Below are 12,811 nucleotides of genomic sequence, written 5' to 3' on the forward strand. Positions count from 1 at the left end.
ACGGGGTGCGCGCACAGACGCCCTCCCAAGCGGCCGGGGGTACGAGTGCCGGGCCGAAGGGCGATCGATCTGATGAAAAAAATGAAAAAGGAAAACCAAATTAAACCCTAAAAACCAAACCCACCCAAACCACCGCAACGGATTCAGCAGCAAGCAAGAAAGAAACGGACGAAGGAATAAAACGACGAATTCAGGAATGCATGAACCCATGAGCGCGAATAATTCGCTACCTCGTTAAAGAACCGACTGGGCGGGACGAGCATGGCAAAGAACTAAATGCGGGGGGGTGGGACGAAAGGGACGCGTGCGGACGAAGGGGACGGAGGCCATCTCGAGGCCCCGGAACGGTGAGGTAGGGCCCGGGGAGGGTAAAAAAATTGGGAAAAAACCCAACACTCCACAACAAAAAAAAAAAAAAAAGAAGGCCTCCCCCCTTCCAAGACCCCCGCCAAACCACGATCAGAAAACCAGTAAAAAGGCCAAGGTGCGGGACCCCGAAGCAGCGGTCGGGGGAGGCGGGCGCCGTACTGTTGGAAAGAGCAGAATTTTGTATGATAAAACAATTGTATAAAATAGTAAAAATTATTATGTTTGAGAAATTTATAAATTAATAGTGAGGTTTTGTATATTAGAAAATGCTGTGACTTCGTGGTTTTGTATCACGACGGTTCTAATGTTGCAATATATCACAGCTGTCTTGTACCCAATGCTACAAAAACATAGCATAACCAAATATGGTAAAAGGACTATAAAAGGATTTAGAAAAGTATGTACTGGAGACTATAGCCAAGTGGAACCTGTGTATAAGATAGCCGGAAGAGCATACCAGAAAGAAGATAAGAGGGTGCTAACGTTTGGAATATACTCAAGTGGGGGAAAGGTGAAAAGGACAACCTGAGGAAGACTTCTTACTTCATCTGAGGAAGACTCTTACTTCATCGGAACGACCACCAGACGACCACCAGAGGGGGCCGCGCAAGCGCAGAAGAGGCTGATGTTGTAATAGATGGATATGGCAATCCCTAATGCATATGTATTAGTTAAATGTTGTAACCTATGATGAATATGTATTAACTGTGAAACTTTTAGGATATAAATTGTGGACGCGATGTGACGAGGTTGAAGCCAGATTTGGGCGAGCACCCCTGGTTTCCCAGCGCTGCAATAAAGCACCTCATATAACCATTCCGGTGGTTATGTGTTTAATCTTACGCTAACAGTACCACCCCCTCGGCTGCCCAGGGGAAACGGGGGGAGCCGCGCCCGCCCGCGATGAACCCCCGGCACCCCGCGTCCGCCACGACGAGCGAGCAGCACGGAGGGGAAGGAGGACAGAGAGCAGGGAGTGTCGAGGGCTGATTCTCAACAGATCGCAGCGAGGGAGCTGCTCTGCTACGTACGAAACCCTGACCCAGAATCAGGTCGTCTACGAATGGTTTAGCGCCGGGTGCCCCACGATCATGCGGTACGCGACGGGGGAGAGGCGGCGCCGCATCCGTCTGCCGCTCCGGTCCCTAGAACGAGTGGCGAACAACGAACAATTTGGGGATGTGTAGCTGGGGGGGGGGGGGGCGGAGCAGCTTATTTGGGGCAGCCACAGTTGGTGTGGGGATGTCTGGTGAGGCCCCTCCAGGATTTTCAGTCCCGAGTTCATTTGGGGGGGCCCAGAGTGATGGTGGGGTGCAGTTCGCTTCGAGGTCCTGCCTGCTCTTGTGTTTCTTCAAGGACATTTGGGGTTACCCCAGGATCTGGGGGGCACCACAATTGCTTTGGGTACCTGCAGGTCCCTCTGGGGGGGGCAGCATGGTTTTGGGGTGCCCATTTACTGGGGTGCCAATTTTGCAGGGTTCACCCACTCTGACCCCCTGAATTGACTGCTAAAAGCAATATGGGGGTCTCCCCAGGGGCTTTGAGGGTCCAGAGCTGTCCCCCAAGACAGATGCTGGGGGGACCATACTTTTTGGACCACCCATTTTTCAGGGGACTCCTGGCCGCTGCGCTGAGCCGGGGTGGATTTGGACCTTTAGGTTTTGAGTTTGTGGGGATTTTGGGCTTCCTGCTGGGATTTGCAGGTGGAGAGGGGGCTGTGTTCGGGGGTCCTGGGTTCTGGGGTCCCACCTGGCTGCCAGGTGCTTGTGCAGAGCCAAGAGCCTCTTGAGGTGCTTCTTGAGCAGCTCCTTCAGGTCCCCATAGAGGGCACAGTAATTTGGGAGACACCCCCCCCATGTTCCAAAAAATGGTGGTGTACATCCATCCCGGGGGACCCCGGGTCTCTCCTTAGTGCCCCATGTTCCCCAATGGAGGAGATGTGTTGGAGGAAGAGAAGCTGGGGGTTCAGAAGGGATTTGAAGGGTCGGGGGGGATTCTGGGATTCAGGAATCTCACCAAAACTCCCCAGTGGGATGCAGGGATTTGGGGGACCCCTCCATGTCCCCAAAATAGGGATACAACTGTTGCAGGGCACCCTGAGTCTCTCTTCGGTGCCCCATGTCGGCCCATGGAGGTAAATGGGGGGAATTTGTGGGCTCATGTTGAAGTCCCCAAACTCAGAGGGGGGGTGTGAGGGTAATGTAGGGGACCACCAGAGCCCTCAAACAGGGGTTAAAGCAACCAGAAATCACCCCACAGATCATTGGGGAGGGGGGAAATGGGGATGTGGGGGGACTTATTATTATTAATGTTGTTGGTATTATTATTAATATTACATGGGTAATATTAATTTAATTTATATTAATAAGCCAGGGGTGTCCAGTGCTGTCCTTGCGAGCAGGGTCCCTGCAGCCCAGTGGCTGTGTGCAGGGGCAGGGACTCTGCCATCTGCCAGGGTCAGCACTCAGTGCTGGGGGGTGAGAAGCCGGTGGAAAAGGAACAACCCCTGATATTGAAGGGAAGTGCTGAGTGGGTGACACTGTTCCAATCTCCATTCATCCTGAGCACCTTTGCAGAGGTTCCTTCTGAAAGACACTGCATTTACCTGATAGGGAAGGATTCTGATCTATGATGTTTTTCACTCTTGGTGAGCAGGTGGGAGCTGGAAATTTACTTCTCTGCTTTGGAGAAGGCACCAAGAGTCTTGACAGGACTTGTTTGAGCTGCTCCCTGAGCCCCTGCACAGGCAGAGATGCGCCTGAGCAGAGCCCTGCTGCCGGGAGGGGTGTGTGTGAGAGCACACAGCCCTTGGGATGGGCTCTGGGAGCGCTGAGAGGGAGCAGAGCTGGGCACAGAGCAGCAGCTCCTGGCAGGGACAGCTCCAGGCAGCAGATACAAGAGACAGGGGCAGGGAGTGGGGGGAAAGTGCAGCCCAGCCCTGGGGAGGGTGCGTTCAGGCAGCTCTCTTGGTGTCCAGCACTGGAGGTGGCTGCTGGCCATGCTCTGCTGCACGCAGTCCTTTGCTTCTCCCCACGAGAACTCCGTGATCTGCCCGATGAAACTGTGCTCCCCTGCTCTCAGCACAGGACAGACGTTTGTTCTTAAGACCAATTTGTGTGTGAAGGCATCTTACAGGCAGTGCAAGTTTGAGCACAGGGCAAAGGGAAAGGACTGATGGACACTGCAGCTTTCCTGGCTCTGCACTAAGCTACAAAGAGCTGTAGCCTTTTGCCTGTTTGAATACTCTTCAAGTTTTCAGTCATACAAAGAATGGTTTATACCCCAAATAAAAACCCTCAGCAGTGTTATGCCAGTAAATAAATAACGCAGTCAAAATGATTCTGAGGCCATGCTGAGCCTCTGTTGTGCAGCCCAGGCTCAGTCAAGTTACAAGTGCAAGTACTGAAATTTACAGTCAAGTTGGATTTCATCTGACATCCCTTGTGAATATCAGAGCTGAGCAATCCACTGCTTCAGAGCACAGCTGACTCCGTGGCAGCACATGGGCAGAGGTCCTGCTTCTCACAGCACTCTCAGCCAGCAGAAACCAGAGAAATGAATGCATTTCAGTTGGGGGGATTTCTGTGAGAAATGCAGTTGATTTCCTCAGAAGTTTGCCAAAATTGCTCCCTCTCCTTTTCCATGGAACAGGCTCCATGCCCAGAGGCAGCAGATGTCCAATGGCAGCTCCATCACCCTCCTGATGTTTTCAGACACATGGGAGCTGCAGCTCTGTCACTTTTGGCTCTTCCTGGCCATCTCCCTGGCTGCGCTTCTGGGCAACGGCCTCATCATCACCAGCACAGCCTGCAACTCGCCCCTCCACACCCCCATGTACTTCTTCCTCCTCAGCCTCTCCCTGCTGGACCTAGGCTACATCTCCACCACTGTGACCTGTGTGTGACATGTGTGTGATGTGTGCATGGTGTGTGTGACGTGTAACAAGTATTTGGCTTGTGTGTGACACGTGTGGGATGTGACACGTGTGATGTAACATGTATGATGTGTAACAAGTGTTTGACACGTGTGACATGTGTGACGTGATGTGTGACACGTTTGACGTGTGACACGGGGATGAGCAGTGAGCTGGGTTGTCAACTGGCTGAAGATCAGCACATTCCAGGTGCCACCAAAGTGGGAGAAGCAGCTGAGATGTCAAAAGGCTTCCACCCAGAGAAGCCTCAATGGGCTGGAGAAATGGGCTGAAAGGAGCCTCATGGGGTTCCACTGGGTGCCGTGCAAAGTTGTGCCCCTGGGGAAGAACAGCCCCTGGCACCAGACACTATAGGGACACCAGCCTGGAAAGCAGCTTGTTAGAAAAGGTCCTGGTGACATCAGGTTGACCACGAACCATGAGCTTATGGTGGAGGGAGGGATCCTTCACTTCTCTTCTGGTGGGGCCCATCTGTAGGGCTGGATCCAGTGCTGGTCTGCCCAGTACAAGAGACATGGCCACAGCAGAGAGAGACCAGGGAAGGTGGTGAAGGGACTGGAGCATCTGACTCTGTGGCTGGTGCCATACTCAGGGTTTGGGTTCCATGATCATGGACCTTTGAGAAGCTGGGTGTGTTGGGAGCTGATTGGATTCATCCAACCAAAAGGGATAAGTGGGTCTTCAGCAACAATTTGGCCAAACCTTTATGGAGAGCTTTAGACTTGACTTAGAGAAGGGCCACCAAGATGATGAGGAGACTGGAGCATCCCTCCTAGGAGAGGCTGAGGGAGCTGTGATGCTCCAGCCTGGAGAAGATACTGGGGAGGTCTCACCAATGCCTGCAGGGAAGGTGTGGACAGGATGAAGGTTTGGGCATGGACCTCCTCCAGAAGGATGGAGAGAAGGAGCTCACCACAGGGGTCAAACCCTTGAGGGCACTGGGGTATACTGGGAGCACTGGGAGATACCTCTGGTCTTTTCTGCCCCTGAGGACGTGTGACTACTGAAGGTCTTGCCAGGTCTGGAGGGCCTTTGAGCCCCACAGTAGCCCCTGAGATGGTCTGGTCGTACCCATGACACCGGCCAGGTCCCCTCCACCACCATTTCAGGAACAACAAGAAACCAAGATGGGTCCTTGAGCATTTAATGATGACAGAAAGGAGAAGAACAAGGCAGGACAGAGGCCACTGATGATGGGTATGGAGAGGCACAGATGTACCCGGTGGACAGCACTGGGGAGGTAGAAGGGACTACAACTCCTCAGGCACCCATACAGGGGCTTTAGGGGGCAGAGCTGGCTAACTGAGGACAGGGTACTGGGGATGTGTCCATGGGGATGCTCTCCATGTGGCTCAGCAGGGTGGGAGGGACAGGGATGCTTGAGGCCCCCGAGGGGAGGCAGTGGGTCCAGGTGGGAGCTTTGCACCTGGGTTCAGGCCTTGGGGAGCAGGATTTCAGGGGCTTGGAGGCTCAAGCTGCTCCAAGAGCTCACATGTGGCTGATGTGTTGCCCCCAGATCTGGGACAGATGTTTCCACCTAATGACCACCTTGGGCTGTCCCCTTCTGGCTGTAGGCAGGGACATTGGACTGGCTGGTCCTTGCAGCCGTCCTCCAGACAGAGAGGATGTTCTTGATGGGAATGTCAGGGTCCAGGGCATCCGTGAGGCTGCAAACTGAGCTGGCAGGGACTTGGTTTTCTTCCAGGAAGAACGTGAAAGCGACTTTCAGCCTGTGGAGGGATGCAAAGCAGAAGGGTGAGTGGGTGCAGATGGGGTGGATGTTCCACCACCCCCAGCAGCCAGCCATGGCCAGCAATGGCTATCAACCATAAGCACTGTCTTGGCCAAGGTCTCTGGTCAGTGGAGGCTCTCAGTGCTGGCCAAGGTTGCTGGTCAGTGGTGGCTCTCAATGGTAGCCAAGGTTGCTGGTCAATGGTGGATCTCAATGGTGGCCAAGCTTGCTGGTCAGTAGTGGCTCTCAATGGTGGCCAAGGTCGCTGGTCAGTAGTGGCTCTCAATGGTGGCCAAGGTCGCTGGTCAATGGTGGCCAACGCATCGTGCTAGAGGCTGCCCTTCAGTGTCTCTGGTGGCATCAGAAGCCAACAAAGCAGCAGATGGTTGGGCATGAGAAAAACTCCTTTCCATCAGCTGTAGTGCCACCTTGGGCCAACCCCCAGGACAAGCATCTCCGAAGACGGAGATTCACCAGATGAGGCCCTGAGTAACCTGCCTGGAGCAGGACTTGGACCAGAGACCTTCAGAGGTCTCTTCCCAACCGAACCCCACCAGGAAGCTGTGACGTGTGCCACTGCTCCGCACGTCCCAGGATACGACCTGGACTTACTCATCTTGTGGCTGGAAGCTGGACAGTGCAACTGTGATCATCTCATGCAGCTCAATGAGGAAGAGGTTGAGGTTGGTGTTGGCCAGCGCAGAGGACAAGGCTTTTTCCTCCATTTTACTCAGCTTCTCTTGGAACTCTTTGGGCATCAGGCAGAAGGGATCCTGCCAGGAGCACCAAGCTTCAGAAAAGAGACGACTCCAGCACATCCCCCCCCAGAGGTGACTTCTCATGGAGAAAGAACCACAACCCTCTTGTGTCCTTGTGTGAAACCTCCTATCAGGATGACCAAAGAACTTCCAAGACATGAGCCAGTCTTGGAAGTACCCAAGGGAGTGAATTATCTGCAGGATGGGCTAGAGACCTTGATTTAACCCAGGGGAGGGATGAGATGGGGATGTCAAATGGCTGCAGCATCATAGGGCTCCTTTCTCCTCCCAAGGGAGCAAACCCCCCCTCCAAACCCAATCTCTTCTCCCTCACCTGGTTCATCTGTACCAACAGCATGGACCTGCGAGCTGCCAGGACCTGCCACAGTGACAGGATGTGCTTCAGCCGGGTGTTGGGCACCACCTGAAGAAGTGTGATGGAGAAACACAGCCCCTTAGCTCCTTGGGAAGGTCCCATACACACTCAACTGACTCCAGCATGTCCTGGAGGACCATACGTTGGGCCACCAACATCCCCCAGTAGCTGCACCTTGACCACGCAGGTCAAGCCCCCAGGCAGGCCCATCTACCACCCATTGGCTCACATCACCAGTGTACCCCCCAGAGATGTCCCAGGCTATCCGCAGTGCATGAGGTGTCCACAAGGGGTTGATGGACATGGCATGAAAACCTGGCACCACCAAGCCAAGCTTTGAAACCCACCCAGGTGCCCAGGACCTCTTTGCTCTGAGGAGGAGACCCCCAACCCTCCATGGACACTTGCAGCATGTGAAGGTGGTGGGAGCCATGGGCAATGCAGAGGGAGCAAGGGCGAAGGTCCCACTTCCCACCCAACTTCACCCCTTGCCCACCGGCACATCCTGGAGCTGCTTTGCTTTGGCATCCATCCTCAGCTCCTGCCGGATGTACTCGGGCAGCGGGCACTCTGGGTCACCACCCGTCATGGCCAGGAACTCAGCAGCCACCTTCAGGGTGTCCAAGACCTTGGAGAGGGCATTGACCGAGCGGGCCTCTTCCATGATGTGCTTCTGCTGGTTGATGCTGAGCATCTCCTGGCAGCAAGAACAGTGGGGATGTGACCCACCAAGGGTGATGTCCTTCCAGCCTGTGCAAGACAACTGGGTCCTGCCAGGTCTCCACCCCCTGCTTGAGTTGGCCTTGGTCCTTCCCACACAACTGCGCACTCTCTGTGCCCCCATCATGCCACGGGATTGGAGGGAGACCTCAGGGCTTGACGGAGGAGAAGACAACCAGCCACTTGTTTCCTACCTGGGGCAGTTGGTCCCTGACTTTCGTCTTGGTGGCCTGGAGGGTCCTCATGTTGTTGAGGGCAATGGATGGAGCTGTCTGGAAAGTGTTTGGGACAAATGGTTATGAATGTGTGTCCTGGGTTCAGCAGTAGCAGTCATTTTTCTCCTTCTTAGGAGCTGATACAGTGCTGTGTTTTGATCTTTTGGCCTTGGAACAGTGGTGATAACGCCGATGTTTTCAGTTGCTGCTCGAATGTTTGGTCTGGCCAAGGACTTTCTGAGCCTCATGCTCTGCCAGGGAGGAGGGGAGGCCGGGAGGAAACAGAGACAGGACACCTGACCCAAACTGACCAAAGAGGTATTCCATACCACAGCACGTCATGCCCAGGATGTAACAGAGAGAGTGGACCCGGAAGGGCTGCGGGACTGCAGGGTTGGACGAGGTATCGGTCGGTGCTTGGCTGGGGGGAGTGGGGCGAGTTATTGGTCGGCTGATGCTGAGCTGTTGTATTCTTTCCTCTTGTTATTTCTTTTATCATTATTATCATTGGTGGTAGCAGCAGTGATTTGTGTGATACCTTAGTTACTAAACTGTTCTTGTCTCAACCCGTGGGAGTTGCATTCTTTTCGATTCTCCTCTCTGTCCCTCCAGGAGCAGGGGGAGGGCAAGAGTGGGGGGGGAGTGAGTGAACGAGGTTTGTGGTTGGGTTTAAACCACGACAACATGTCACTTAATGGAAGCCAGTAGAGAAGCTCAGCTGGGCGGATGTGAGCCCATGTTATGTCCCTATGGGTTCTGCATGGTCTCCTGAGGCCACTGTGGGGTTGTGGAGATGAGGGAAGGTACCTGACGTCTGAAGGAAGGCATGTCCATGGAGCAGGATTGGGGGACCTTGCAGCCTCACCTTTCTTCCCAGGAAAGTGATTTAGAAAGTCTCCCTTGGAAAGATGGGACCAAAAATGTCCTGGGAACAGCCAGTGTGGACTGATGTCCACCTTTAGGAAACCACGCACAGGACAGCCTGGTTCTGGTGTCCTCAAGTCCCCTTTTCCCACCAACTCCAGGCTTCATTTACACAGAATGGAGACCAACAGCCCCAGAGATGTTCTCCTCCAAGGTGGTTCAGAGTCCCACTTTTGACCCTACTTAGAATCATAGAATCATGGAATGGTTTGTGTTGGAAGGGACCTTAAAGCTCATCCAGCTCCAACCCCTGCCATGGACAGGGACACCTTCCACTAGAGCAGCTTGCTCCAAGCCCTGTCCAGCCTGGCCTTGAACACTGACAGGGATGAGTCAGCCACAGCTTCTCTGAGCACTCTGTACAAGCACCTCAGCACTCTCACAGGAAAGAACTTCTGCCTTAGATCTAACCTGAACTTCCCCTGTTTCAGTCTGAACCCATCACCCTTTGTCCCTTCACTACATTCCCTGATGAAGTGTCCATCCCCAGCATCCCTGTAGCCCGTTCAGACACTGGAAGCTGCTCTGAGGTCTCCTCACAGCTTCTCTTCTCTAGGCTGAACATAAGCCTGGGAGACGCCTCTTGAAGCTCTTTGAACACTACCAACACCTCCCTTGTGCTCAAAGAAAACAGAAGCAGGGCTGTAGGTCTTCACACTGCCTTTCAGACTACCATTTCATGGCCACAGATGCAGCTTCTGGTCATGGCACTCCTTCAAAACCCAAGGAACAGAGGCAGATGCACAGCAGGCATCTGCTATTGCCTTCAGTTGAGTCTGCTGACTCCAGAAGAAGCTGGAAACAGACCCAAATGCCACTGCTGGCCTGGGACAACCTGATTTGGCCGGTGCGGAGCTCACCTGAGCTTTGATGATGGGCTTCCCACTGATGAAGCGATGAACCACTTGCCTCTGCAGCATCTGGAAGTCGAAGTAGGTCATTTTGGTGCCGTCTTTGTCTATCTCGTATTGCAAGTTGGCCAGTGCCATGGTCACCAGGTCACTCTTGGTTACAGTCAGCACAGAGGAGGGCTTCATCTCTTCTACGGAGATGGACCTGGGAGAGGAACGGTTGCCCAGGTTGCTGGGTCTCTCACCTTGCCCTGCTCTGCCACTGAGGACCTGCTGGAGGAGGTGGACAAGCTACAGGGTCAGCATCTTGGGACATTACCACTGCCTCTCCCTGGTGACTCGTGCGGCCGTGTCCACGCAGCTGTTCTGCAGCTGGATGAGGAACCTGGCCACCAGGCAGCTGATGGATGGTTGGGTTGGGAGGAGGTGGAGGATGGCAGTGCTGGTGCTGATGTCGCTGGGCGAGAGGTCTGACAGGACGGTGATGCCTGTAAAAGGAGGTCTTCTACCCACTGTATGGAGCCAGGGGACATCCTCCCTTCCACTGAGGTCTTGGAAGGGTTCTTTATCAGGTTTTGTATCTTTAGGAGGGGTTCTAATGTGGTTTCAGCAGGTGGGGAAGCAAGCTCAGCAGCTTTGCTAGCAAGGGTAAGTGCAGAAAGCAGCTCTGCTAGCAAGGGTAAGTGCAGAAAGCAGCTCTGCTTCAGAGCAGACCAAACAGTCAAGGCAAGAGGACCTCCTGCAGGTGACCACATACCTGAGATGGATGGGTTCATCTTAATATTGCCCCAAACCTTCTGGATGGTCTCAATAGCTCTGCTGAAAGCCAAACGTTGCTCCTCTATGGAGACAGAGAGAATAAAAAGCAGCCCCCTCAAGGCATCCTCCCAGGAGACAGGTCAGCTCAGAGAATGTGTCCCAACAGGAACATGGCCGGAAGTGTCACCCAAACCATGCTCGCTTGAGCTTGAGCTTCGAGCCTCCATGAGACCATGTGTGACATCAACCAACCAGGCACCACAACTTAGGAGCTGAGAAGCCCATCTCAGCCACCTTGCACATGGCAGAACAACCTCGCCAAGCCCCACATGCCCCAGGAGAAAGGATCTGCCCTGGATGCCCTCAATGCCTCAGGCCTCCACCTCCTCCTAAACTCCCCTCCAAAACTGGTCCTTCAAAGCAGAGCCCTCATGGGCTGCTCTAGTGCTGCCTCCACCACAGCAAGTATGCCAGCAGCGTCTCGGTGGAGCATGTGGGTGCTGAGGGGTGATGGAATTCCATAGCACACCTGACAGCTCAGGCTGATCCAGAAACTGCTGGACTGTGTAGTGCTCCCCTTTCTGGCTGTTTTGGAAGAAGTGGATCAGGGCATTCTGCAGCCGGAAGATGTCAGGCAGGTGTTGGATGTGTTGGATGTTCTCAAGCTGGAAGAGAAAATGCTATGTGAGTCAAGGGACAAGGATCCCACACGGCATCTGGAGGGGCATCTGGACAAGGGGGACTTGTCTTGCTTGGATGTTCCGAAGAAACACAGGGTGGGGTGAACAGTTACCCACGGACACTGACCAGGCTGAATCTATTGCATGTGCTTTGGTGGAGAGGGGATGTTCCCACAACCAACCTTTGACAAGAGCTCCAGCAGAATTGGGTATGGACTTCCAGTGTCTTCTCCACCTTCCAGCTGCAGGAAATGCATCAGGGTCTGGATGGTCATCTTCTGTTCCAATTGCCACATGCAGGGCTGGTTGATCAGCCCCTGCCTTGGTAGGTCTTGGTGAGGGGGTGTCTGGCCATGAGCTATTTTCAGGAGGAGGCTGAAGCTCTGGGGACCTTCATTCATCCTCTGGTCCTTGAGAGAATTAAGGCTGTGCTTCAGTTCCTGCAAGAAACCAAGGGTCATTAGGAGCCACCTCCCCTCACTCAAGAGGCCTGAGGGGATTCACAGGGTCTCAGGGCAAAGAAAAGCAATGAGGGCTCTGGAGAAGTGGGGAACATGGGGAAAACTTGTCTCCAAAGGAACAAGAACCCAAGTGCCCAGGCAGAAACCCACAGGTGGTTTTTCCAAGGGAAGAAAACCAATGGGTTTCCAAGGAGGATCTGAATCAAAGCATCCAAGAAGTCAGTTCTCTACTGGAGTGAAGCAGGAGACCACACCACGACAAGGTCCCCTTTCACAAAAGAGGTGACAAATGTTTTCTTCCACACTGAGCCCAGCAGATGTGTCTGGACATGGACATGACCAGGAAATGGTGCTTTGGGTATGTGATAGCAGCAGCAGCTGGGACCATGTGTACCTGGAGGATGGGCTGAGCCAGGGTTTTGAACAAGATTTCCCATTCTTCCCAGTCCTTCTTGTCATGCAGGATGCCCAAGGCCGTACTCTCACCTAGAGAAGACACAGAGGAACACATGAGCTTTTGTGCTGTAGAGCCTGGGGTCTGCGCAGAGCTTTGGTTTCTTGACAGCCTGATGTAGAAGTAAGAGGAGCCAAGAGCAGAAGGGATGATGCAGACACCCTCTTAGAATCTTAGGATCATGGAATAGTTAGGGTTGGAAAGGACCTCAAGATCATCTAGTTCCAACCCTCCTGCCATGGGCAGGGACACCTCCCACTAAACCATCCCACCCAAGGCTCTGTCCAACCTGGCCTTGAACACCACCAGGGATCGAGCATTCACAGCTTCCCTGGGCAACCCACTCCAGTGCCTCACCACCCTTAAAGTAAAGAATTTCTTCCTTATACCCAATTTAAACTTCCCCTGTTTCAGTTTGAACCTGTTACCCCTTCTCCTGTCACTACAGTTCCTAATGAAGAGTCACTCCCCAGCATCCCTGTAGCCCCCCTTCGGATACTGGGAGGCTGCTGTGAGGTCTCCACGCAGCCTTCTCTTCTCCAGGCTGAACAGCCCCAACTTCCTCAGCCTGTCTTCAT

General features: G+C 53.7%; 1 protein-coding gene across 1 annotated transcript in view; it reads right to left on the minus strand.

Moving 5' to 3' along the window:
- Window positions 1-5,431: 5,431 nt before the first annotated feature.
- LOC136006378 (E3 ubiquitin-protein ligase RNF213-like) overlaps window positions 5,432-12,811 on the minus strand; it is a 42,092-nt gene continuing 34,712 nt past the window's right edge. Inside the window, exons 48-58 of the mRNA XM_065664383.1 lie at window positions 12,174-12,265; window positions 11,501-11,758; window positions 11,168-11,303; window positions 10,637-10,720; window positions 10,199-10,367; window positions 9,889-10,084; window positions 8,084-8,161; window positions 7,666-7,866; window positions 7,128-7,217; window positions 6,648-6,808; window positions 5,432-6,033 (exon numbers count right to left, since the gene is read on the minus strand). Coding sequence (XP_065520455.1) covers window positions 5,841-6,033; window positions 6,648-6,808; window positions 7,128-7,217; window positions 7,666-7,866; window positions 8,084-8,161; window positions 9,889-10,084; window positions 10,199-10,367; window positions 10,637-10,720; window positions 11,168-11,303; window positions 11,501-11,758; window positions 12,174-12,265 — 1,658 coding nt within the window. The 3' untranslated portion in view covers window positions 5,432-5,840. The remainder of the gene's footprint in view (window positions 6,034-6,647; window positions 6,809-7,127; window positions 7,218-7,665; window positions 7,867-8,083; window positions 8,162-9,888; window positions 10,085-10,198; window positions 10,368-10,636; window positions 10,721-11,167; window positions 11,304-11,500; window positions 11,759-12,173; window positions 12,266-12,811) is intronic.

Source organism: Lathamus discolor, unplaced genomic scaffold (assembly GCF_037157495.1).
Source record: "Lathamus discolor isolate bLatDis1 unplaced genomic scaffold, bLatDis1.hap1 Scaffold_162, whole genome shotgun sequence".
In the NCBI taxonomy this organism is placed as follows: domain Eukaryota; kingdom Metazoa; phylum Chordata; class Aves; order Psittaciformes; family Psittacidae; genus Lathamus; species Lathamus discolor.